Raw genomic sequence first — 26,246 nt, forward strand, 5'->3', positions numbered from 1 at the left:
ATGTCAGTTTGAGCTTTGATAGACTGATTGTTGTTTTGTCTGTATAAAGGAATCTACTAATTCCACACCTAGCTTTTGGATAAACTGAGTTGAGGTCAGTATATCCAGTTGTATTTTTGTCTTGGTATTTTGAACCTAGTGTTTTCCCTTGTGCTAGGATCAAGTGCTTGTAATGGAAAAGAGATGCCCAGTATCTTCAGAGCAAAGTTCTGTATCCCCGGCTGCAGTGAAAAACATGTATGAGAAGACTATAACTATTGCAAAAGGCAATTCAAGTCTAGGTAAGGTAGCTAACATTTTATATAACCTGTCCAGAAGCATGGGTTTTTATTTTTTCATATGTTCCCTGTTTTATTAGTAAAGACTAAACGCTTTCCTTTTAGTGAAGAAAGCCTAACAGGGTATTTGTTCTTTGTTGCTCTTGCTGTGCTTGGCTGTGATGGCACCAAATCCATTCACTGTCACTGTGAACGTGAAAGTAAAGTGTTCAATCTCTCTGAGAATTTTTCCCATATGTGAGTTCAGTCATTCCTAAATGTTAACAATTTCAATGCATTATTTTTTTAGTGTCTGTAAATTTGTACAATATAAATAGTGATATTACCAAGGAATGCTGTGGAAGAACACTCATGTAAAAAAACTGCAGACTAGGATTTCCAATATATGTAAGCATGAAATTACCTTCCTTCCTGAGGATAGGCAAAAGGGTCTAAACACAGTACTCTATTCTTTGCTGCATATCTGTATGTATTTAAATTGGTATTTCTAGGAACCACATAGTTGATACATTTAATAGATAGTATGTTTAGCTCAATTATATTACCATTTTGTGGAGAATTTCAGAGTTTTAAATAATCTGCAATGTCTGACTTCTGAGCATGCTGACTGGAGGCATGTTTTGGAGTGAACACATACACAATAAATGGAAACATTTTTCAGTGCCCTCTCCTGTCTCTGGTGCAGAGACCAGGTCTCCTTGGACAGCATGAGGTGGAGTGTCAGGATAGCATCCTCCTAGTCAGTTGCCCAGAGCCATCACTGGGGAAGCTTTGAGGTGAGAGGCAGTGATGCTCCCCTCCCATTTGTGGCAAGTGTGTTTATTTGCTTTGGTTTAGGTTTCTGGTGCCATTTCTTCTGGTCAACTGTGTGTCCGTGAAGACTGTTGAGTTGGTGTTTTGAGGACACTGGCTGTTTGCAGTGGTTCCACAAACACTTTAAGATGGCTTGTCCACAGAAAGCAGCTTGAAAGCAGCCCATGTTCCCTTGCTCATGAATAGCCACCACTCAGGACTCCCTTGCTGTGCAGGTGTGATTTGGGTGCTGTGATGCTGTAATTCAATGGGTGCTGCCACTGGGTGTGGGAAGAGGTTGTTTTTGGATAACTTTGGAAGGCAATAGGGAGGATTTGCCTTTGATCGACTTAGAAAAAAGCAGTGTTTTGTCTTTGAGTCTGAAAAGAATATAAACACCTTGAAACTGAAGGAGAGAAATTAGGCAGAATTTGGTTGGATGTGTTAAAATACTGTTTTGTTATTTTGACCTATTGTATGCCTTAATTACATGCATGCCAGTAGAAAATGACCAATTGAGATGTGACACATGTGCCTTCTGATAGACTATACAACTTTGCTGTATAACGTAATAATCATCTTCGCCTGCTTACATGTTGTCATGGAAGCATTGCTCAGGATGAATCTACTGTCTATATAAAATCTATATTATAACAACTGGGGTAGATTACCCTCTGATGTGTGGATGCTCAGTCTGCCTTATATCACCTTCTCCATCACAGTACAGCCAGCCTTCAAAAATACTGACTTAGGGATGCACATAGGCAGATACTACATGCATGAAAAGTAAAGCATGTTTCTCATGTATGTGTGTGAATGTGAATAGTGCTTTCTCCTGGCTTTTGACCGTCGTCTTTTTCTTCCAGTCTGTGTGTGCTCTGGCTTGGGAAGCTGCCTGGGCACAGTAACCAATTTGCACACATGACTACAGTGCTTTTAATTTTTACAATAGGAGCTAAATCAAGAGCTGAGAGTGAGGTTGAAAGCTGCAGCTGCACCAATTATTTCAGTTGAGAACTGGCATTTTGGTTTTGCTTTTAAATGGTGTCACCCATAGCTTGCAACAGCTCCTCAAATCCTGCCACAGCAGGAGCTCTAATGTTTTGATTGTGATTTTTGAAAGGTAGAGGATGGAGCATCCAGATGCAAAAAGAGCTAAGGAGCCATGGTTGTGTGATTCATTTGGCAACTTGACAGTAGCATTTTAATTTTTAACCTGAAACTGTAGCTGTACAAAGTAGGACATCAGCTTTGAAGTTCTCTTGTAATGAGGCTGTCAGCATAGAAACTGATGGGTTTTTATAAAGTGCTATTCTGCTAGCCTCAGTAATACTGTTGTTACCAGCTTAGCAAGCAGCAAAATTAGGCTCAAGACCTCAGACCACATTTCAGCTGTTACCATAGCCATCTGCTTTTCTGTGCACACTGTCTGTTGAACCTGTGTGCGCAGATCTGTCAAGAGATGATTATTAGAAGGAGCATGTGAGTGTAAATTCTGGTGCATCCAGCCCAGGATGTCACCTGTAAATACCATCTAAGATGTGCTCAACATTGTAGTGTTACTAATCTGACTTCTTGTAGTAATGAGGCAATAAATTAGTGACATTGTATGTCAGTAGCACAAGTTTCGTACACATGCATTTAAATTTTCTCTGACCACAGATGACATCAATACCTGTCAAATCATAAACATAAATCTCCAGTCAGTGGTAACACCATATTCTTTCATCAAGCTGTCTCAGTCCATAAGTTAGGAAAGAGGTGTGGTTCCTTTAAAACGTTCCTGTGTGTGAAATTAAGGCACACAAGAGGCCAAATATCAAAGCAAGTTTATGATTAGAGAATAGAGTAAATGAAACAGAGAAAGGAAGAAAAGGGAGAGAGAGGGGGAGGGAAAATAGAGAAGGAGAAAGACAGCAGGAGAGAAATTACTACCCCGAAGCTCTTTTCTGTCTTTGGCAAGTTCTGTCTGGTGAGTTCCAGAATGTAGTGTGCTCTGTGATGTTTTTCTTCAACTGAACAGGCATAACTTGGTATTTATTTATTGCAGCTACAGCTGGCCCCACACCCTAGGTGCATTACAAGGAATTTGTGACTTCCAGGTGTCATTTCCATGGAGTATTCCCTGTGTGCTTGCAGGGGTGCACAGTAGAGTGGCCTCCACCCCTCTTTGCCTCCCACCTGTTCACCATACCCACATTAGTGCTCTTACCAGGAGAACCACCCAGGATGTGCTTATCTTTGTTATATGTTCCAGGGGGTCTTTCCACCACACACCCTGGGCAGCTGCTGTCTTGGTGGGCAGAGATGACACATCTTATCTTAATGTTTGTTGAGACACTCCTCAGTTCTTGATATAATCATCACATCCCCAGGTGATTTGCATGTTCAGAGAAAGGCCTCTCTCACACGCTAAAATAGAATAGAATAGTATAGAACAGAATAGAATTAACTAGGTTGGAAAAGACCTTTGAGATCATTGAGTCCAGCCTGTCATCCAGCACTACCTAATCAACTAAACCATGGCACCAAGCGCCCCATCCAGTCTCCTCCTAAACACTGCCAGTGATGGTGACTCCACCACCTCCCTGGGCAGCCCATACCAATGGAGAATCACTCTTTCTATGAAGAACTTCTTCCTAACATCCAGCCTAAACCTCCCCTGCTGCAGCTTGAGACTGTGTCCTCTTGTTCTGGTGCTGGTTGCCACTGTGTAGAACCCAGTACTTGGATGTGTTAAATCTCATGCTGTTGGACTCTGCCCATCTGTCCAGCCTGTCAAGGTCCCTCTGCAGAACTCTCCTATCCTCTAACAGATCAACACCTGCCCCCAGCTTGGTGTCATCTGCAAACTTAGTGATGATGGACTCAGTGCCCTCATTCAGATCATCACTAAAGATACTGTACAGGATGAGGCCCAACACCGATCCCTGGGGCACACCACTAATGACTGGCTGCCAGCTGGATGTGGCACCATTCACCACCACTCCCTGGGCTCAGCCCTCCAGCCATTTCCTAGCCCTGCGCAGAGTGCTGCTGTCCAAGCCATGGGCTGCCAGCTTGGCCAGGAGTTTGCTGTGGGGAACAGCGTCAAAGGCCTTGCTGAAGTCCAGGCAGACTACATCCACAGCCTTCCCCACATCCACCAGGCGGGTCACCTGATCATAGAAGGAGATCAGATTGGTGAGGCAGGACCTGCTCTTCCTAAATCCATGCTGGCTGGGCCTGATCCCTTGGCCACCCTGTAAGTGCTGTGTGATTACACTCAAGATGACCTCTTCCATAATCTTGCCTGGCACGGAGGTCAGGCTGACAGGTCGGGAATTCCCTCCTTCTGGCCCTTCTTGTGGATGGGCATCACATTGGCCATATTCCAGTCATCTGGGACCTCTCCAGTGAGCCAGGACTGTTGAAAAATGATGGAGAGTGGCTTGGCCAGCTCATCTGCCAGCTCTCTTGGCACCCATCTGATCCCGTGGGATCCAAGCGGCTGAGGAGATCTCTAATTGCTTCCTTCTGGATCACAGGGGAACTGTACTGCTCCCTGACTCCATCTGTCTGGAAGACAACCTATCCTGCTATTAAAATTTGAGGCAAAGAGATGTTAAGTACCTCTGCCTTTTCCTCATCTTTCGTTACTATGTTCACCTCTGTGTCCACCAAGGACTGGAGGTTGTCCTTGCCCCTTCTCTTGCTATTATTACTGATTTTGTTGTCCTTCACAGCAGAGGCCAGTCTAAGCTCTAAATGGGCTTTTGTGCCTCTAATTTTTTTCCTTCATGACCTAGCAACATCCTTAAACTTTCCATGGGTTACCTCACCGTTCTTCCAAAGATGATACTCCCTCTTTTTTCCCTTTAATTCACTCAGAAGTTCATTGTCCAACCAGGCTGGCCTTCTACCCTGGTGGCTTTTGTTCCGGCACACTGGCACAGCCTGTTCCTGCACCTTCAAGATTTCTTTCTTGAAGTAGGTCCAGCCCTCCTGGACCCCTTTGTTTTTAAGTACTGTTTCCCAAGGTACCTTCTGAGTTAGTTCCTTGAGTAATCTGAAGTCCACCCTCCAGAAGTCCGGAGTGGAGGTTTTGTTGCTGCCCCTTTTAGCTTGACTGCATATTGAAAACTCAGTTATCTCATGGTCACTGGTCCCCAGACAGCCTCCAACCACCACATCTCCCACCAGCCCTTTTCTGTTTGTAAAAAGGAGGTCAAGCAAAGCCTTATCCCTGGTAGGCTCACACAGCAGCTGTGATACGAAGCTATTCTCCATACATTCTAGACTGCCTCCTCTCTGCTGTGTTGAGATCCCAGCAGATATCAGGCAGGTTAAAATCACCCATCAGAGAAAGGTCTGGCAATCTTAAGACAGCCTTTAGCTGCCTATAGAATGATTCATCAATTTCTTCATCCTGGTTGGGTGGTCTATAACAGACTCCAACCAGGATGTCTGCCTTGTTGGTCATCCCTCTAATTTTCACCCACAGGCACTCAACCTGGTCATCCCTGATCCCTAGTTCCATGGCATCTAGAGTGTCCCTGATGTACAGGGACACCTCTCTAACCCTTCTCCCTCACCTGTCTCTCCTGAAGAGCCTGCAGCCATCCATTACAGTGCTCCAGTCATGTGAGTCATCCCACCACGTTTCTGTGATGGCAACTACATCATAACTTTTCTGCTGTAACAAGGCTTCCAGCTCCTCTTGTTTGTTACCCATGCTTCGTGCATTAGTGTACATGCACTTTAGCTGGGCTGCTGGTATCACCCTTGACTCCAGCTTACCACCCCCAAACTCCTGTCTGGGGTGACTGGTTTCAGCCTCTTCCCCCTTTGAATCTAATTTAAAGCCCTTTCAATGGGACCTGCCAACTCCCTTCCTAGAACCTTTTTCCGTTTGGGGGATTGGCCGTTCTCATGCACTAAGATCTTTCTCCCATTCTGGGATGGATGTACTCCACCTTGTGCTAGCCTGCCTGGTGCCATAGAACATTCTGCAAGATCAAAAAAACTGAATTTTTTTTGGTAGAACCAGCCTCTGAGGTATTTGTTAATTACAACTGCTGACCTGTTCCTTTCAGTGTTCCTTCCTGCAACTAAGGGAATTGATGAAAAAATTTCCTGTACCCCTGACCCCTCAACCAGTTCTCCCAGAGCCTTGAAGTCATTTTTGATTGTCTTGGGAGCTCTGGTTGCAACATCATCATTCCCTACCTGCATAAGTATTAAGGGATAGTAATCAGAGGACTGGCAGCCCTCTGGTAACATCCCTGACCCAGGCCTCAGGGAGGCAGCATACTTCCCTGTGGGAAGAATCCAGCCGACATATGGTGCCCTCTGTTCCCCTCAGGAGGGAATCACCAATAACAATTACCTTCCTCTTTTTTTGAGGGAACAAGTCCTGATGCGGGGGGCAGGCTGTTTTGCTTTAGGCAACACCTCAAATGGTGTGTCTTCTTGTCATCAGAATCACCTCACCCTCAACTCCCAGTGGCCCACATTTGTTTTGCAAAGGCCAAAGGAAGTGCATCAGGAAGATTGGGTTTGCAGTTTTTTGAGAAGACAAACCTTAATTTCCATATACCGAAGTAGAGAGGTACATGTATTCCTGTGTCTAAGCAGCATATTGGTCTGTTCCTTGCTACTCAGGGCTGCCTTTTCCTGCTTTTTTAGACAGCTGTGTTGATCTCAACTACAAATGGGTATGAGGAACTTAATGCTATTAAGAAGTTTTTGTTTTCTGGAAGATGTCCTAGAAAGCACAAATTAATATCTGAATTACTCCTGTTAAATGGTTACAGTGTTGCTTTTTTTTTTCTCCCCTCTGAGAGAGATATAGAGACAGATGTTAGTATGGTTAACTGAGTGTGTTTTATAGCTGGTTTCTAGTGTCTTCAGTCTGTCTCCCATGGTCTAAGGATACAGAATTGTGTTAATCTGTTGTCACCAAGAGCCATGTTTGTATGTGAAGGGTTAGAATTCTTTCATAGTCAGTATCCTTCGAAGTTTTGTTCTGAATAACTATCACATTCTTTCCACTCAAAATCAGGACAATAAGGTAAGGGCCTGCAGGAGCACAGCTGCACTCCCAGTGTTTGCTAGCCTGATGTTCACATGCAGAAGCAGAAGAACATGCAGGGGGATAGTCACTGCCTGCTGCTCCAATAGATGCTCCTCTGTAAGCCACCCTTTTTTTTCACTGGCTTTATCTTGTTAGTAAAGGGGTTAAAAAACCCAGTAAAATTAGTTTGGCAGTGATAAAATAGTGGAAATGCACTGATTAGATTTACAGGATGCTGGCACTTCAACTACCTTGGAGTCACCTTAGTGAGGAATAGTATACCTGTAACTATCATGAGGGTTGGCTTCATGAGCACCAACTTCCCTGAAAATAACTGTGACAACTCAAGCGTAAAAGCAGTCACAATGACACATTAAGTAGAGCCCCCAGGGGATTCGCGGACATCCCTTGCACACGCTGCAAGGCTGGCGGGAATCGTCTCTTCACGCGGCTCTCTGCTGGAGAGTAGAGAGGCTCTGCAGAGGGACCTCGACAGGCTGGACAGATGGGCAGAGTCCAACGGCATGAGATTTAACACATCCAAGTGCCGGGTTATGCACATTGGCCACAACAACCCCATGCAGAGCTGCAGGCTGGGGTCAGAGTGGCTGGAGAGCAGCCAGGTGGAAAGGGACCTGGGGGTACTGGTTGATGGAAGGCTGAACATGAGCCTGCAGTGTGCCAGCAGCCAAGAGGGCCAATGGCATCCTGGCCTGCATCAAGAATAGTGTGGCCAGCAGGAGCAGGGAGGTCATTCTGCCCCTGTACACTGCACTGGTTAGGCCGCACCTCGAGTCCTCTGTCCAGTTCTGGGCCCCTCAGTTTAGGAAGGATGTTGACTTGCTGGAACGAGTCCAGAGAAGAACAACAAAGTTGGTGAGGGGTTTGGAACACAAGCCCTATGAGGAGCTGAGGGAGCTGGGGTTGCTTAGCCTGGAGAAGAGGAGACTCAGGGGTGACCTTATTGCTGTCTACAACTACCTGAAAGGAGGTTATAGACAGGGGGATGCTGGTCTCTTCTCCCAGGCAGCCAGCACCAGGACAAGAGGACACAGTCTCAGGCTGCGCCAGGGGAGGTTTAGGTTGGATGTTAGGAAGAAGTTCTATACAGAGTGAGTGATTGCCCATTGGAATGGGCTGCCGGGGGAGGTGGTGGAGTCGCCATCATTGAAAGTGTTCAGGAGTAGACTTGATGGGGTGCTTGGTGCCATGGGTTAGTTGTTTAGGTGGTGTTGGATTGGTTGAGGGGTTGGACGCGATGATCTTGAAGATCTCTTCCAACCTGGTTTATTCTATGTATTCTATGTATTCATACAGGGGAAGAGGGGAAAAAGCATCTCTCTCATTTCCCGTTAGTGAAGAGGAAGTGGAGATAAACCTTGTGTATAAACACTGAGCAGTGTTGTGCTGTGCCATGAGTGAGGTCATTGTGCACCTGAAATCATGTACAGGGTCTTACAGAAGTGAGGATATTCTTTTAGGCCTAAAGTGATGGCCAACCCAGGAGAGTGGGAGGGCAACCTCTATGTCAGCAGGATCTGATTTAGGCTTTCTGTTGTAAGCATGTGATTGTATTGGCCCTGTGGTCCTGATTAACTGTTTAATCATTTAATTTCCTTTCCAAAGAGAACCATCCTAAATTAAATTGAAATTTAATGTGTAAACTCAGTCAACCATCCAGAAGAGTGTTAAATTTGACTGGTTTAGAAGCAATTTCATTAAGTTTTGTTTATTTTCTGGTTAAATATTCCTTTGCCTTAGGTGTTATTTTTATACATTGAGCCTGGTATGTGAAGATTATATAAGACGGAGATACCATGATGGTGATTTGTGACTGCCATCTCCAGTTGTAAAGAAGGAAGCACAAGGGAGAATAAGAAGAGTGTTTTTAGGCTTGCTGACAGTGGCAGGTCATCTGCCTTGGCTTTTACTGTGCCTGCCCCAGGTTACATCTTATTTCTTGGCACTCGGAGCTGGGGATCAATGGTGTCAATAACAGTTTTATGTGTTTTTCTCTGCAGGGATGACAGTAAGTTCCAATAAGGATGGCTCTGGAATGATAGTCCGCAGTATCATCCATGGAGGCTCAATAAGTCGTGATGGACGGATTGGTGTAGGGGACTGCATCCTGTCCATTAATGAAGAGTCGACCACAAACTTAACCAATGCACAAGCCCGGGCTATGCTGAGGAGGCATTCACTCATTGGACCAGACATAAAGTAGGTAAAGCTAGATGGTGAATTGTGGTAGGAAGAGGGTAATAAACAAAAATTTGGTTGTGCATGCCAGTTACTCCAAATTAGAATTTTGTTTCTTCTTACAACTTAAATTTACCTTTAAATTACAGCTTCAGGTGGATAATTCACCTTCAGATTAGAGTTTCATGGGTTTCAAAATGAAAATCAGTTGTGTAAGAGGCTGTGAATGTTCTTAGAAAAGTTATTACTATCTTTAGCAATCATCGTCATTACTGTCCTGCCTGGTTTTATGGAAAGAATGGGCTGAATCAGAGTTTTGCATTCATAGTGTGACCCTTTAGAAGGTAAGGATTTTCTCAAGCTGTTTGTGTTTGATGAAGGTGGACTGTTGTGGCCATCGCACAAGTAATTTCATTTGATGAAGATCTTTGTAATGGATTTTGGTTTTGGACACATGATGTTAATGCAAAAAAGTAACACTTAAAACATTTTGGGTACATCTGCAACAAACAGTGAAAACATGTTTTGTGAATTCCCTTCCAAGTTTTTATTATTACATATGAATGAGCTATTGTGCCAGTACATAAATACCACCTCTTGGGAGTACTGTTTTAAGCTTGCAGTAATAAATGCAACTCTAAAAAATTTGCTTGATGAGAAGGTTTCTTCACAGGTTTACTGAATTGGCAGAATTTTGATTTTCTCTTAAAGTACAGTTCTCTCTAGCCATCATTGTTATAGAGTTAACTTTTCCCAAACTTACCATCTAGAAATGGAGCTGTTCTTAAGCTTGTGGGTTCTGCTCTAGACACAGCAATGCTGAGTTTACAGCTCCAAAATTATAGGAAGTTGCTTATCTCAAATACATGATAACATGGATTAGGTCAGACTTGCAAGTGTTAGGTGCTAATAGTACAAGCCTCTACTTCAGAGGTTTCTGTCAGTTCAAAGTAGATTGCAGGGCATTCTGTTCTTCTCCAGAAGTACTCTAGCTTTGAAATGACCTGGCGTTGTACAAACAGGAAGTCAAAATATCTTCACTGTGGGTGGTAGATTTAATTGTCTGCCCCATAATCATCATGCTTTTAGGATTCTGAGTTAAAGGAAGCTTGTTTAAATAATGGGATATACCCATATAACAAATTACATTGTTGGAAGTGCTGACATGAATATGAATGAGCTAGTGCTGATGAAAGGTCTCATTGATTATTATGACTGCCACATCTGACATCAGTTGGTATGTGTGCATGCACGTGTGTGTACACCTGCATAGACAAATGCTACTGTACCATTCTTCTCTGAGGAAGCTTTTATTAGTGTAGCGATCAAATGTATAATTTGTGATCAAACACATATGTGTTCATTATTTGTGTTTACACTCTTATAGCTGCTGCATTTTACACTGTGTGACTATATGTTTTGTTTTATAGTCTTAGTCTTCTGCAGATATGTTGGAAAAATCAAAAATCTCATCTTAGGTGTGAATATTCAGATTTTGCAGAGAAAAGGGTATCGCCTTTCTGGAAGATCTCATAGAATAAGGACAATTGCTATTTATATTCTTAATTAGGATATTTATCTTTTGGTTTATATTTATGTTCTTTGGTGTATTCCTGTGATAAGGGATTTAAGTGAAGCTGACTTCTGCATTTCAAAAAACTGAAAGACCAAATCCTTTGGTATCTTCTCAACTAGTCTTGCAATAATAAAGACAATGCTTTTGGTCTTAAATAGCATTGATGCAAAACAATTCAGCATAATTAAATTTTTCCATAATTTGTAATTTCAGGATCAGTAGAGGATCCCAGAAAAAATTATGATACAAATATTGGGGTAATGTCTCAAATAAAAAATTTGGAGATACAAAGCATTATCTCACTATAGTTCTTTCTGTTTACTGAAAGGGATACAGCTGTATAGATGTCATTTCAGAGCTAATGAGGTATACCGTGATACAGGAGATGCTGTTTGAGGGCCATAATTTTAAATAACCAAGTTGAATCTCTTTGGTGTCTTCCTCAGGAAACAAGGGTTCATAAGAGCTCAGATGTTACACGTAGATAGAATTCCTTTTTATCTATACAGGGCTGCAATGTTTACAGTGAATATACAGCAGTCACAAAAAATGGGAAAGCAGTCCTTAGGAGCAGAATAATGAGTGAGCCCTTCCAGAAATGACAACCCGTGAGTGGAGTAGGAGTGTCTTGTTCTCAGCAAACTTCCCCCTTGATAATGAGTGTGACATACATGTTATAGGATACACATGTTATCCAGCTCAGGTCAGCTGCCCCAACTTTTAACCTGCCCAGCTTAGTATCCTGGCTGTCTCAAAACTGCTAACGGTGTGCATACCATGGCCAGCCTGTGATTCTATCCAAGTGAAACTATGGCACAGAAATCCCCCTAAAAGTGATTAGGCAGAAGTATTTTAAATTCAAAGCTGTATTTTCACTGTCAAACCTGATTTACTGACAAGGCATAGAGCTGTTCTTATTTGACACATAAAGGCTTTATTTTATTATATTAAAGGATTTGTGATTTTGAATAGCTGAAGAACTAGCAGTCTGAGTGTAAAACTTAGGTATTGAACTTTTTTATGCTTTCTGTGTGGAGTACCAGATGTGTGGTCTTACCAGAAGGCAGTGTGCTTCACTTCTTTTTCCACCTTGCCAGGAGCTCTTACGTTTCTGTAATAATAGCCAGGATTTTGTGCTCAGCAGCAGCTGCCTGTAACATCTGTGAGATAATTACGGAGCTGCATCAAAATTCACCTGCTTAAAGTGTGGGAATGAATTCCTTATCAAGAAATAAAAGATAGATTGCAATTCCATTTTTCATGCTTCTTAATAATCATTGCTATAGACAACAATAAAGAGCAGATGCTTTCTGGGGGAGGTGTAGATGAAGCAGAAGTAGAGCAAGGAAAGAAAAGGAGAAGGAGAAAGAAAATAGAAATATTAGCTCACACTTTCATCTGTATAAATATGCCTCTCACATTCAGTATGAGAAATTTACATTTGTTAACACAATTGTAAAAAGATGCTGCATCATATGCTTCACATTCTAGATCTTCTCCAGCACCTGATGATGATCAGGCCCTCTGTTATGTGTGAGTATTGGCAATTCAGAAACTCGTTATGGCTCTGTGTGTAACTTGTCTGTAAAATAATTCCATCCTTTTGTGACATCCATAGTAATGTCAGGGATATATCCAGATATAGGTACATATTGTCTCTCTCTTTGTATGTGTGTGTGCATGCACATGTGGATGTGTATATATATTTTTTACTTTTTTGCAAAGGTATGAGAGTATGTGTACATATGTATGTGTATGTCTTTAGAATTGAAGAATGGTGCATACTTCATAAGACTTGAATGAGATCAGATGTGTTCTAAAGATCTGTTGCTAATAGTTTTAAATTCCACCTATGACAGCCACCCCAGATTTGCTCAGAACATGTGTGTGTGTGTGCATACAGGGTTCACTGCTAGAATTGGCATGAGTAAAATGTCCTGATATCTGGATTATTCTCAGTGTCGTATTTTCTGCGGCACTTAGATTTTACTTCTTTCATGTATAAAAAAAGGTTCTCATTAGACCTTAATTGTTGATGACAGTAATTTGTCCTGAGCACTTTCCATACTTTGTTATTTGGTTTGTGGTGTTTCAAGATTTTGTGTGGCTTTTCAGTGAAGTGTGATAAATGTTCCTCTATACTGCATGCAGTGTTGTGTTTACAAGGTATTTTCATGTGCACACACTTTGGTGTTTCCATTGTCACTGCTTTCATTTCTAGTCCATATCACTGCAGGGAGGAGGGTAGTTGTAGCTCTCAAGAGAGGAAACTAGAACACTTTCTCTTTCAATCTGTACAGCTATGAAAGAGGAAATTATTTAACCATACATATGGTTTCCCTTGAAGTTGTTGAACTTCAACTTCTCTTGCAGATAATAAATGCAACACAATAGTAGAGAGCCATTTGCTTGTTTCCTGTTTTCAATGTCTTTCCCCTTATTTCATGGCACTTGTTTCTATTTCTTTCTTCTGTGTGACCCTGTTAAGGTAATTATCAGTCCTTTCTGCAGATGGATCATCCAGGTACCTAGGTGGGTTTTTATTTCCACCTCACAGCCCAAGGGTCAACAGAGTTCCTTAGGGAAACACAACACTCTTCATGTTCTGGGCCCCTCATCATGCTAGTCACATGTTGGGCCCTTCAGGATGATGCTGGATGTCCTCAGACCTCACTGTAACCTCTGAAAATTGGATTTGATTACTGTCAGGTATCTGCCCATGAAGTATTAACCACATGAAAAATCCATAGGACATATAAATCCAAGATTTTAGCACAATCTGACCTTGCTGTGTGTCACAGAGAGCAGCAGGGCAGACAGCCACTTTTCAAAGATGACTTCCTGTTACATCTGTTTTCTATAATTTGCTATTTTTTTTCAATGACTTTTCAGTAATAAGTGAATAAGAGGAAGGAGGACAGTCACATCAGTAACAGAGCTTAATTAGTAAGAGAGCTAGGGAAACCTTTGCAGTTAACCAAACTTCAGCAATCATGAGCGAAAAAAAGGAGAACATGCAGACTACACCTTTTCATGCATTTGATGCATGTTATTTTTTTTCCTTTGATTTTTTTTTTTTGCAAAACACAAGTGTTTGGTTTATATTTATGGAGTAACTGAAGCACTATTGAAGCTTAGATATAGATAAAAATAAAGGAGGAGCAAGTTTGATGAGCATTTTAGCAAGACCTGTTCCCACAGGAATTTCATCAGGATTCAGAGTACCATGGTCTCCGTACATGACCTCTCTCGCAACAAACTCTCTGAAGCATTTAATTCCCTCATCCATGGTGTTCCAGGGTTTAGGATTCCATGGAAGGTCATCTTTGGATGGGTACATTATAAGACCTGCCAGTAGATGGCATGTCCACAGAGAAACTTGCTGCTCATCTCTCCCAAAGCAGAGACATTAACAAGAACACATTAAATATTACTGACAGCAGGATTACACACAGCAGATAAATCACTTTGGAATCCCAGCTGCTACTCCCATGATACTTTCACCCACAGGAATGCTGAACTCAAATATTTCTGTGGGCAAAGTGGTCTTAGTGACATTTCCATATAGCCTAAAATTGCCACAGTTGCTTTGCAATTCTGGTTTCTTTACTGCAGCTGTCTTTCGAAGATAAATACATTATTTCCTGCTTATTTTTATGTGGTGGAAATTGATGGATTTGGGATGTAACTGATGAATATAACTAAATTAATTACATTTTCTTTCAGTGGAATGCAGCTTACGCATTTGTGTAGCTTTTGTATAGACAAGGTATTAATTCTTCTGGGCTTAGTGGGTGGTGCTTCTGCAGTAGCATTTTACCTGTGAGAGTTTTGTGACTCTAATACTAACACTTTGTTAGAGTTAATTCATTTAAGTTGGACATGACTTAGAAGCAATAGTGATTATTTTCACAAACTCTTCCGCTTCCGGTTTGAAGTGGAGAGATTTTGCTGCTGGGGCTTTGCTGAACATCTGCTGTGTGTCTTGCAAACATGTCCCAGCACTGGTTCAACTCCCCAGTGCCATGTTAATGACCGTATTCTGCACTTTTCCAGATACAGTAGGTAAGAGAGGAGGTAGGCAACATGCTTGGGTATAGGTGAAGAAAATAAATAAAGGTGGTCCTTATGATAATTTCAGTAGAGTGGTTTGGACAGTGTGGTGGTGAGAGAAAGTTCAGTTCTCCTCCCCCCCCCAGAGAAACCACGGCTAACTCGGAGAAGCAATAAATGGATAAGCTATATTTACAAGCAGGATGAAATGCAGATGAATATATACACAATATACAGTATTTACAATATATACAAAAATATACAGCAAAGAACGTACAGAAAACCTTTCCCTCCTCCAAGGAGAGGGGTCCCCCCCCCCAACTCTACCCCCTTCTTCCCCTTCCTCCCTTTTTTCCCAAAAAGGGTTAGAGAGAGAAAAGGTAATTATTAAGGAGGAAATTCTGTTAGCTCAAAGCATATGCAAGAGTTAGTTTCTTATCTGGTTAGCTCAGTTAGTTCAAGGTCAACTCCGTCCAGCACAGAGGAAAGACAGCAACTGCTCAAAGAGACTGAAAAAGACTGACTGAACTGACTGAGATTCAAACTGAACTAAAGCTAAAAATTTGAAGTTACATTCTACCAATTTACCAATGAAATTCATTTAGACTTATCTTTGTTGTCATTATTACACCAAAACATTCAGCCAGAGTGTTCCAGTAACTGTCCCTTTCTTAAAGGCATAGCCTTAAACTGTCACAATCCACCCCTTCTAAACCATTTCATTGGCTGTTTGTACTGTCCATCCAATCTAAAACAATATCTACAATTCGTAAGTAAAGTTCATAGTCCATTCCGGCTATTCTCAGGTATAGCAGATTTAGAAGTCCAAGAAAATCAGGAAACAAGAAATCAGAAAGCAGTTTGTCTCTTTGCAGACAAAGCAAAGAAAAGGGAAGCAGGGACTCTCAGTTGACTCAGGGCTTTCAGGGTTCTCAGGGTTCGTGCACTGTAGATTCCCCATGGATTCTTCCTTTGGGTGCGATGTATCTGTACAACACTCTGAAATTAAACTCTCTCAGCTAAAGTTAAATTTCTTTGTGGAATACACTTAATTTCACTGTTCTCTTGCATTACCTAATTAGTGTGACCAGGACCTTCAGCTGAAACAACCCCTCGGACAGGTTTAGCCTCTCCTGAGGGAGAAAATACCCAAACAGTTCTACCTAACAGATTCTTTTTTCTAACAACAGGAACTCTATCACCTTCTACTTTCTGTAGAAGATCCAAGTGTGCAGGTCCAGCTCGTTTCACTGAACCTCTACTATTTACCAGCCAGGTTGCTTGTGCTAGATGCTTCTCCCAGTTTTTCAAAGAGCTACCCCCCATGGCTTTAAGAATTGCATTCTACCAATCTACCAATGAAATTCATTTAGACTTATCTTTGTTTTCATTATTACACCAAAACATTCAGCCAGAGTGTTCCAGTAACTGTCTGTTTCTTAAAGGCATAGCCTAAAACTGTCACAGACAGACAGCATTAGGTGTAAAAGTTTATTTGCTCTGCCATCTGCTGTGTACTGTCTTCATCAGAAAAGCATTAGGAAGAGGGAAATCAATGGTAGTCAGGGAGTGACAAATAGAAGAGGGCATCAAGTGAAAGAATCACAGCTGAAGGAGTATCTCCTCAGTGCTTATGCATCCTTGTGTAAGATTATTTTTTCTTTCTCTCCCCTGTGCATATTTCTTTTAACTGTGTTACGGTTGGGAGGATAAACATTTTTTGTGTGTTTGTGGCAGACTTGAGTCTGATGGCTCAACAAATGAAGATTTTTAAGAAGACAAAGCATCACTGAAGGAGAAAGGAGGACTATCTGTATAGCCCTGTTAAGATGGTCATGTCCCTTTGTTTGTAGAGGGAAGTTTTTTTAAGAATTTTTTTATCCTTCTGATTGTTTTCCCTCCCCCAGTCTATTGGGCCATTTCTGTTTCTGGCATTCCAATGTGATCAGGGTTACCTTAGTGCTTCAGGAGTCTGCATGTCATTTGGCTGGTGAAACAACTGCTTGACAGCCCCATGCTGGCTAGAAGTGCATGACAAGGTGAAGAAAGGAGTTGAGCAGGTTTCTCCCTGTGGCATAGGTAGTGTGCTGTGATGCATTTGTATATCAAAAACAGTGCATTATTATTCACCAAAATCACAGAAACCTACAGTAGATAAACACTGCCCAGGATAACACAAAACCTTCTGCAAGCCAACTTCCAAACAAAATTTCAGCCAGGATTTAGTGTGGTAATGGTGCTTCCCACCTTACATATCCTTCAGTGTTTGTCTTTGCATGAGGAGTCTCTCTTTTAACTGAAGGTGAATTGTCTCTATAACACTCTTGCCTCTGTTTGAGCACCATTTACTTAAAATGGAGTATTAGCACTTCAGCTACTTAAGTTGATCATAAACGCGTATGTGTTTCATAGTCAAAAGACTCATCTAACTTGTTATTCCTAACATACCAGTATTGTGGCTTTGAAGTCAATCACTTTTCAGAAGTAGTCTGAAGTGGCTTCTACATATCCATTCTGTACACCAGAAGTAAGTAAGACCAGAAGAAGTAAGACCAGAAGTTCTCATACTACTTTAATCATATCCCATTTTATTGCAGTATTACATATGTGCCAGCAGAAAATTTAGACGAGTACAGGGACAGTTTGGGACTACAGACAGAGGGAGCTCTGCCACTTGAACTTTTTCCTTCACATACTGTTAGGTGAGTCAAAAATCTTAAATGTTTTCTCCTGTAGGGCTCTCACATGTAACATTTCCTATACACTTTACACAGTTCAGGAAGGTAAGTTTTATTTCAGTAAAGCTGAGAAGTGGATGATTTTCTTGAGACTACATTGCTACAACCATTACTATAAAAAGCTCCTCAGAATGCAATTTTGGTTTTAGCTAGCCAATGTTTCTGCTATTTTTACAAGGCTGTCTTATAATTGTTTGATCTATCTAAAATGGAGATAGAATTCTGCATCATCCTAACCTTCTGTTAAATACCATGCAATCCAATTTATGTATCACCACAAATACTCAGTGCTTTCAATGTGACCATTTGTTATGATGGTCTGTCCAGAATGTACACTAGAAAGAATGAATTATGTTATTCTCTTTCTTGAGTTTCCAAAATTTATTACAGTTACAGGCAAAAAATAGTAAAAATAAATAATAATTTTTGTTTTCTTGAAGTTAATCTCCAGAAGTAGTATCTGGTTTTGAATGCTGTTGTTGTAGTTTCTTCCATTTTGGTAAAAAATAGTTCCAAATGCAGTCTTTTATTTTATGGTTGTCAATTGATAGCAAGTAAATTGTGGGGAGACAAAAGGACAGGGAATCCCCAAAGACAGTATGTATTCTAGCAGACACCTGAAAAAGAAGTTCTTTATGCGAAGGCTGCATGCAAATTCTACTGCTGGCAGGATTATCTGATACATCAAATTTTGCTGTGAAATCTAGTGATTGTTTGGGTTCTTCAAAAATGAATTGCCTGTTCCTGTTCATCAGCAGGGAACTCCCAGAGCTTCCAGAGCGTGAAGAGGGGGAGGGAGAAGAAAGTGAACTTCAAAATGCAGCTTTCAGTAACTGGAACCAGCCCAGAAAGTAAGTGCAGATCCAGTTGCACTGTATAAAATCTCATCTAAAGTTATTTTGAGAATACAAAAACAACAGAATTGCTGCACTTATGTATATTGTGCATTGCAGAATAATTCACTGTTGATTTTTACTGCCATTGGGCTAGTTCCTTACAATACAACAATTTCTTGATTGCTTTAGTAATTTATCTTTATAAGCTGACTTTCTGGGAGCCAGTAAAAAGAGATGAAGAGAAGGTTTCAAAGTTTTGATTAGAATCAGCCTGGAGAGCTGGGCAAAGAGGAACCTAATGATGTTCAACAAGGATAAGTACAGAGTCCTGCATCTGGGAAGGAATAATAAACTGCACCAGTACAGGTTAGGAGGTGGTCGGCAAGAGAGCAGCCCTGTGGAGAAGGACCTGGGAGTCCTGGTGGGTAACAAGTTATCTATGTGTCAGCAATGTGCTCTTGTGGCCAAGAAGGCCAATGGTATCCTGGGTGCATTAAGAGGACTGTGTCCAGCAGATCAAGGGAGGTTCTCCTCCCCTTCTACTCTGCCCTGGTGAGACCTCATCTGGAATATTGCATCCAGGTTTAGTCTCCCAGTTTAGTTTGAGGGACAGGGATCTATTCGAGAGAGTCCAACGTAGAGCTGCCAGGATGATTGAGGGACTGGAGCATGGGCCCTATGAGGAGAGGCTGAGAGACCTGGGGCTTTTTAGTCTGGAGAAGAGAAGACTGAGAGGGGATTTAATAAATCTTTATAAATATCTGAGGGCTGGGTGTCAAGTGTGAGGGGACACTCAAGAGACAAGGGGTAATGGATACAAGCTACAACACAGGAGGTTCCATCTCAACATGAGGAGGAACTTCTTCACTGTGAGAGTGACAGAGCACTGGAACAGGCTCCCCAGAGAGGTTGTGGAGTCTCCTGAGGACACTTTCAAGACCCATCTGGATGTGTTCCTGTACAACTTGTGCTAGATTCTGTGGTCCTACTCTGGCAGGGGTTTTGGACTCAATGATCTTTGAAGGTCCCTTCCAACCCCTAATATCCTGTGATCCAAAAAAGGTGAACAACAGTAGACAAAATTACAAACGTTCTGAGCAGTTTGGTAGATGACTCCCACTAAAAGACAATGTTTCCAAGGAGGAGTTATTTCTAAATGGTTTTAGGATAGGATAGGATAGAATACAATAGAACTAACCAGGTTGGAAAAGACCTTTGAGATCATTGAGTCCAACCTGTCATCCAACACTTATCTAATCAACTAAACCATGACACCAAGTGCCCCATATCTAGTCTCTTCCTAAACACTGCCAGTGATGGTGACTCCACCACCTCCCCGGGCAGCCCATTCCAATGGCCAATCACTCTCTCTGTGAAGAACTTCTTTCTAACATCCAGTTTAAACCTCCCCTGGGACAGCTTGAGACTGTGTCCTCTTGTTCTGGTGCTGGTTGCCTGGGAGAAGAGACCAACCCCCACCTGGCTACAACCTCCCTTCAGGTAGTTGTAGACAGCAATAAGCTTTCCTCTGAGCCTCCTCTTCTCCCATCTAAGCAACCCCAGCTCCCTCAGCCTCGCCTCATAGGGCTTGTGCTCCAAACCCCTCACCAGCTTTGTTGCCCTTCTCTGGACATGTTCCAGCAACTCAACATCTTTCCTAAACTGAGGAGCCCAGAACTGGACGCAGGACTCAAGGTGTGGCCTAACCAGTGGTGAGTACAGGGGCAGAATGACTTCCCTGCTCCTGCTGGCCGCACTGTTCCTGATACAGGCCAGGATGCCTTTGTCTTCTTGGCCACCTGTGCACACTGCTGGCTCATGTTTAGCCTACTATCGACCAGTACTCCCAGGTCCCTTTCTTCCTGGCCGCTCTCCAGCCACTCTGACCCCAGCCTGTAGCACGGCATGGGGTTGTTGTGGTCAATGTGTAGAACCTGGCACTTAGATGTGTTTTTAAACCATTGTGCAAATCCAGATGTCTTCAGTGTGCAGCATCATCATAATCATTACAGATTTTCATTTATTTTGGTCCTTGTTTTGTCACAACAGAGTTGAACTCTGGAGAGAGCCTAGCAAATCACTGGGAATCAGCATTGTTGGAGGAAGAGGGATGGGGAGCCGCCTGAGTAATGGAGAAATGATGAGAGGGATCTTTATCAAGCACATCCTGGAAGACAGCCCAGCTGGCAAAATAGGAACACTGAAAACTGGAGATCGGATTGTGGAGGTACCAGCTGAGTGCCTTTTGCTTGCAGTACAGGAGCTGCTGGGATGAATGAATGGTCCTGGGCTGTCAGCTGTGTAATTGCTCCAGCTGGCATCACTTGAGCCATACAGTGTGCAGTACCATCTGCTGATGTTTGTGTGTATATGACTTTAAGTGCAATATGCAGCTGAAAACATAGACGACTGTCAGTGTGAGCAGTTCTACCTGACTGTTTTAAGGCCACTGTGTGTAGAAAAATGGTTCAGTTTGGTGAAGCTAAAAGATTGTAGCTCTGCATCTTAAACAGCAACAGAAATGGCCAGTAAAAAGCAAGTAATGAAAACAAATGCCAAACTTAATTCCCTCTTAAATCCTACTAACATCACATCATTCTTGTGCATCTTGTGCAGGAATCAGGGGAGACATAAATTTTTTCAAGACATGAGGTTGAATTTGCTACAAAGGAAGTTAAGAGCGTTGTCCCCCTCTCAGGATAGGGTAGCCAGTGGTGTTGCGGAGAGGCATTTATCTAGATTTCTCTTATGTTTTAGCCCATCCTGTTCTCATGCATCTGCTTTTGCTTTCTCACTTTAAAGAAGCTTAGGAGTGCATGTCCTGAAAGGAATGTGTTTTTCTTTTGATGATTATCAGTTAGTCAGATGTTAGCAGTCTCCTGTGTTAGGCCATTAGGAACTGGACTCCTCTTAACCTGGAATGATGTCCTTAGCTGCCTGTGTCATCCATGTGAATGTAATAAGCAGGGGCATAGTAATCTTTTCCTTGATCAGATTAGACTTCTTTATGTGGTGATACTTAAACTGCAGTTCATACTCTGATGCAAGAGTGCTTTAAAGACTCTTGAAATAACACCTTATTATAGGTTGCACTTTCTGCAACAGGATAGAAGAATTTGTAGTGTATAACAAGTGTGGAGGTGAAATTTTGCTTGATGGCCACAAAATTAAAAACTCCTTGATGTATCTGAATACCTGGATTTTTATAAATGGAACAATACTTGCAGAAGTTGGAGTGAATGAGTGAAAAGAAGTAGCTGATTTTGTATTAATGTATCAGTTTCTGAATGGATAATTTCTGTTTTTCAAGTTGTAGCATACCTAGGTTTTTCTCCCTGCTAGAGCATACATTCTTTCAAATGTGGGAAGTTGGAGACCCTTTGTGGTGGTGTTCAGTTCCTCATGGGTTTAGAATTTTCTTTGTCAGAGTGGTTTTGTTCTCCATTTACATTGGATAGTGAAGTTTAAGGTAGAGTCAAACAGTCAATTAAATGTAGGGATAATCTTCATTATATAAATTTGTGTTCAGGAATTGCCACTAACAAATAACTTTCTGTGTTAGCTTTAGCTTTTGTTATGGTCATTGCAAGAGTGCTTTACTGATGTTAACCTCACCAGAACAGGGTTCTCACTTAAATCTTAAGACGTAGTGTTTTATACACCAGTGCATGCAAAGACATGAAGAAAAGCAACCACACAAAAATTTGTCCTTAGTCATCCTTTCTCAGTGCTTTCTTCCAGAAGAAAGCTTTTCGTCTCTTTTGAGAGTTAACTTTTGAGAAGAGTGTCAAGTAGCTAAAATTAGGTTTGATTTTATTATTTTTTTAAGTATAAACATAGACAGTACTGGCAATACCCCACAACAAAAGACCTTCCAGCACCTAATAAGTTCCAATTACTACAAGTTAGGTTATTCTGAAAGAGAATTTACAGGAAATTATATTTGGCAAATGCTGCCACTTTCTTTGCATGGCCTCATCTCTCCTATTATGTTTCCTGTGGGAACATGTTATGGAATTTAAATGAAGAATATTGAAAAACCTGTTTTTTAAAACCATGGGGAGTATTTATTTGAGGTCTTTTCACTGCTCTTGGAAATCTCAAACCTGTAGAGACCTCAGACCAAATCAGTAGAAGCCTTTCGACCAGTAACAGAGGCTTGGTTGTAGGTTTGTCAGAATTTCTTAAGCAAAGCCCAAAGCTGACTTGTGATTCTTGTAACTTCTTGCAATGTTAAGATGAGGCCTTCCATTTACAGGTGGATGGAATTGACCTCAGAGATGCCAGCCATGAACAAGCTGTGGAAGCCATACGGAAGGCAGGCAATCCTGTAGTCTTTATGGTACAGAGCATTGTAAGCAGACCAAGGGTAAGCATAAAGAATGTGGAAAAAGATGTAATAGAGAGTAATAGATTAAACAAATGTTCCACATAGTGGTGTTTGGGAATGGGTTATTTAATCCTAAAATTCCATCTCAGTTATTTTAGAAACAAAGATTTGATTTAAGTATTATTTCCATTTAGAATGAAATGGATTTGGATTTGGAATTACCCTCCAGCACGCCGTCCTCAAACTATTTTGAAAAGCCTCAAGAAAGATAATTTGTTGGGGGGCAGAGTAGGAATGTAACTAAAACCAGCTCTTAGAGATTGACAGCATGTCTGAGGAACGCATGCAGAAATACAGCACCTTGGACATTAATAAAAGGACCTAGAAGTACATGGAACTTTCCTGTCACTAAACTGCATGGACATTGCAGACAAAAACTACTGAGCTTTCATATAAGTTGCTTGCATCACTAGGAACTAAACTTCTTCATTGTAGAGTCTGTGTAAGCTGCATATTTATTTACTAGTTGTCTTGTAACTCTTGTTCCCCAGCCAGAGTCTCTTTATAGCACTTCTTCAACTTCTGCTCTCTGTGGGCAGAAAACTACTAACCCATTTTATCGTCAGTCTACTAAGGTAAAGTTGCATGAAAAAGCTGTATTGATTTTGGTTATTGATGTTCAAGGTGTAAGGTGCTTGCATTTGCTGTGATGAGAACAAAGTTGGCACTGTTTAATGTTTAGGCCAGTTTGGTGTGGGAATGGTGCTGTTACTTTATCACAACCTACTTTTATTTTGAGAATGCTCCTTTGCTATTTTTCATTGTTGCTCTTTGTTCTCTTTATTTGGCAATTATTAAGCTTGTTGGTTATTTCTTAACAGAACCTTGTTTCTCTCTTAACAGAAATGTTGCAAATGATCTTACTGTACACATGCATTGTGATATTTGTAAATGGCATTATCTTCATTGCCCTCATCTTTTGAAACTTGCATCTTCATAATAAGATCCTAGAAGGGTATTTCCTGCCTTTACTCATGCACAGTCACCCAGACAGTTAGCTGCCTGCACATGGTAGCTATATCTAATATCATGCCACTCTTTATTTAGCAAGACAGTCAGTTCCAAGTGACATGTTTCTAATGAGTCAATTTCTTACCCTTTCTGTTTTGCATTCAGGTTGATACAGTGATTAAAGAGATCAGGCTTGGGATAACCTGCTAGTAGTTCAAGAGATCCAGAATGGCCCAAATAATTGAGATAGGCTGGGAAAAACTAGTTGACAGTTTTGCTAGCAAGCAGGTATTCATCAAAACTGTGTTTCTTACTGGTATTGCTCTGGGCATTTCTGAGTAAGAATTAACCTTCCATCATAGTTATGGTCACAGATAAATTGTAGGCTTTCAGCTTGTTATAATGATATCTAATTTCTGATACCTTAGCATCTTGGACACATTAAGAAAATGATGAACAAAAGCTAGCTGAATAAAAGTTAAAATAAACCCTGTTATTTTAGTTGTTTTGGGAAAAAAAATAATAAAACCAAAACAAAGCAAAGCAAAACAAACAAACCACCAGACAAAATCCGATGTGAATTGCATGTGTTAACAGAAAATCTTGTAGTACTGTAAGGAAGCTACCTGTTGACTATGAATGACTCACCGGTGAGCAAGTGTTGCCCATTGTGATGGGTTGAAATTCTGCCCCCCAACCCTTTCTCATTGCTGAAGATACTGTAGAACATATGTTTGTAGTCGTACCACATCACATTTGTTTTCATTTTTGTAAAATGGTATTTAAGAAAAAATGTTGAGGGATGCATTTTCTATTTTCAGAAACATTAAAAAAAATTCAACATTTCTTTAAACAGCAACATATGGTCTGATATACATGTATGAGTTGATGTATTCCCTTCCACTTACAATGCTTCTTATTTTCCAGCATTGTAAAATTCACAGCCCTGAGACAATATAGGCAGTTGCCACAGGGATACACCTGGTGCAGAAATTACTGTTAAGTGTACATTGTACAGTATTTGCAACATACTATGCAAAATCAGAGCTGTTCCCTCTTTATTAAACAAACAAGTTCTGCTCTCAAAATACACAGGCCAAAAGTTGCATAAGGAATATAAATGGTCAAATGACATCCTTTAGTTTTGTCTGAATATGAAATCTATTTCTGTGTTTAGAGAGATCCAGAGGATTTAGCTTCATTAAACTATAAATTCAGAAAATTACAGATGTATGCACACACATAGTGATATACAAAACTTCACATTAGACTTGAAGTCTGTTTAGAGATGCCTGATGTTGCTAAACCTTCTCTTTTGCAAAATATACAGTGAGAGTGTTGCCACAAATAAATAAATGAAATTACAATGATTAATCTGTGTTTCTCAACAAGAAAGTAAACCTGGGGAATTACTAAAAAGAATTATATTGCAATACAGAGATTCACATTTTTTTAATTAACTGATATGTAAGAGTATCCCATGTGCTGAGATACTTGAACAATTTTACAGATTGTAAAAATATCACAGCAAGTAAATTTCTCTGCACTTCATGCACTTCTTAGCCATAACAGGTATGAAGATCTGTGCTTTTTCTCTCTGCTTGACACATCTCATACAGACACAGGGCATGTAACACTTTTGCTTACTTTCACATCTATAGCAAAGTGCAGGAATCAGACCTTGTTTGGTTAGCACAAACTGCTAAATAAGTATATTTTGTTCCACAAGTCATAAAGAATTAATTCAATAACACTTTTACTTAGTTAGTTTCTATTACATTTTCCTTTTACAAACCTTCTCTGCCTTTCCCACAGAACAGTCTTTTCTGTAGGCCAGCTGTCTTCAGCATCACTAACCCGTTTGCTGATTCTTCGCAGTTCAACACTAACAAGGTTGGATAACGACACACTGCTTTTGGTTGCCATTATTTTCTCTAATTGTGCTGATGAGAGTTGGAATGGTGTATAGTGAATTAAAAAGGCAGACACGCAGACACATTGAAGAGTTTTGAAAAAGGTTCAAAAAATGCCAGCTCCATTAATTGTACCAACTAAATTGGATCTAATCAGGTGTAGGTTCTCAATCACAAAATTAGTCCATGTCATATATGCTGAAACATCTGAGTGTTAATCTCTCATCAGTGTGAGTTGTTCTGCTGCTGCATAGTTCATTTTCTTTTTGTGTGGTTAGAACTTTCCAGCTTCAATATCTCTCTTTTCTTTTTGCATGGAAAAAAAACAACACTTAGCAGCTTTTGTTTTACAGTGCTGAAAATATTCTTCCCCCTCTTCTTGAAAATTATTTTAATGCAACATGAATAGGATGCTGACGTGTTTGGAAATATGAAAATAGTTAGATCTTGTTTATTTGTGCTTAG

General features: G+C 41.0%; 1 protein-coding gene across 1 annotated transcript in view; it reads left to right on the forward strand.

Moving 5' to 3' along the window:
• The window catches only part of MPDZ (multiple PDZ domain crumbs cell polarity complex component), a 106,651-nt gene that overhangs the window by 47,511 nt on the left and 32,894 nt on the right, over positions 1-26,246 (forward strand). Inside the window, exons 19-24 of the mRNA XM_054178927.1 lie at positions 158-281; positions 9,147-9,345; positions 17,551-17,655; positions 18,450-18,542; positions 20,577-20,754; positions 22,786-22,896. Coding sequence (XP_054034902.1) covers positions 158-281; positions 9,147-9,345; positions 17,551-17,655; positions 18,450-18,542; positions 20,577-20,754; positions 22,786-22,896 — 810 coding nt within the window. The remainder of the gene's footprint in view (positions 1-157; positions 282-9,146; positions 9,346-17,550; positions 17,656-18,449; positions 18,543-20,576; positions 20,755-22,785; positions 22,897-26,246) is intronic.

This window comes from Dryobates pubescens, chromosome Z, assembly GCF_014839835.1.
Source record: "Dryobates pubescens isolate bDryPub1 chromosome Z, bDryPub1.pri, whole genome shotgun sequence".
NCBI lineage: Eukaryota > Metazoa > Chordata > Aves > Piciformes > Picidae > Dryobates > Dryobates pubescens.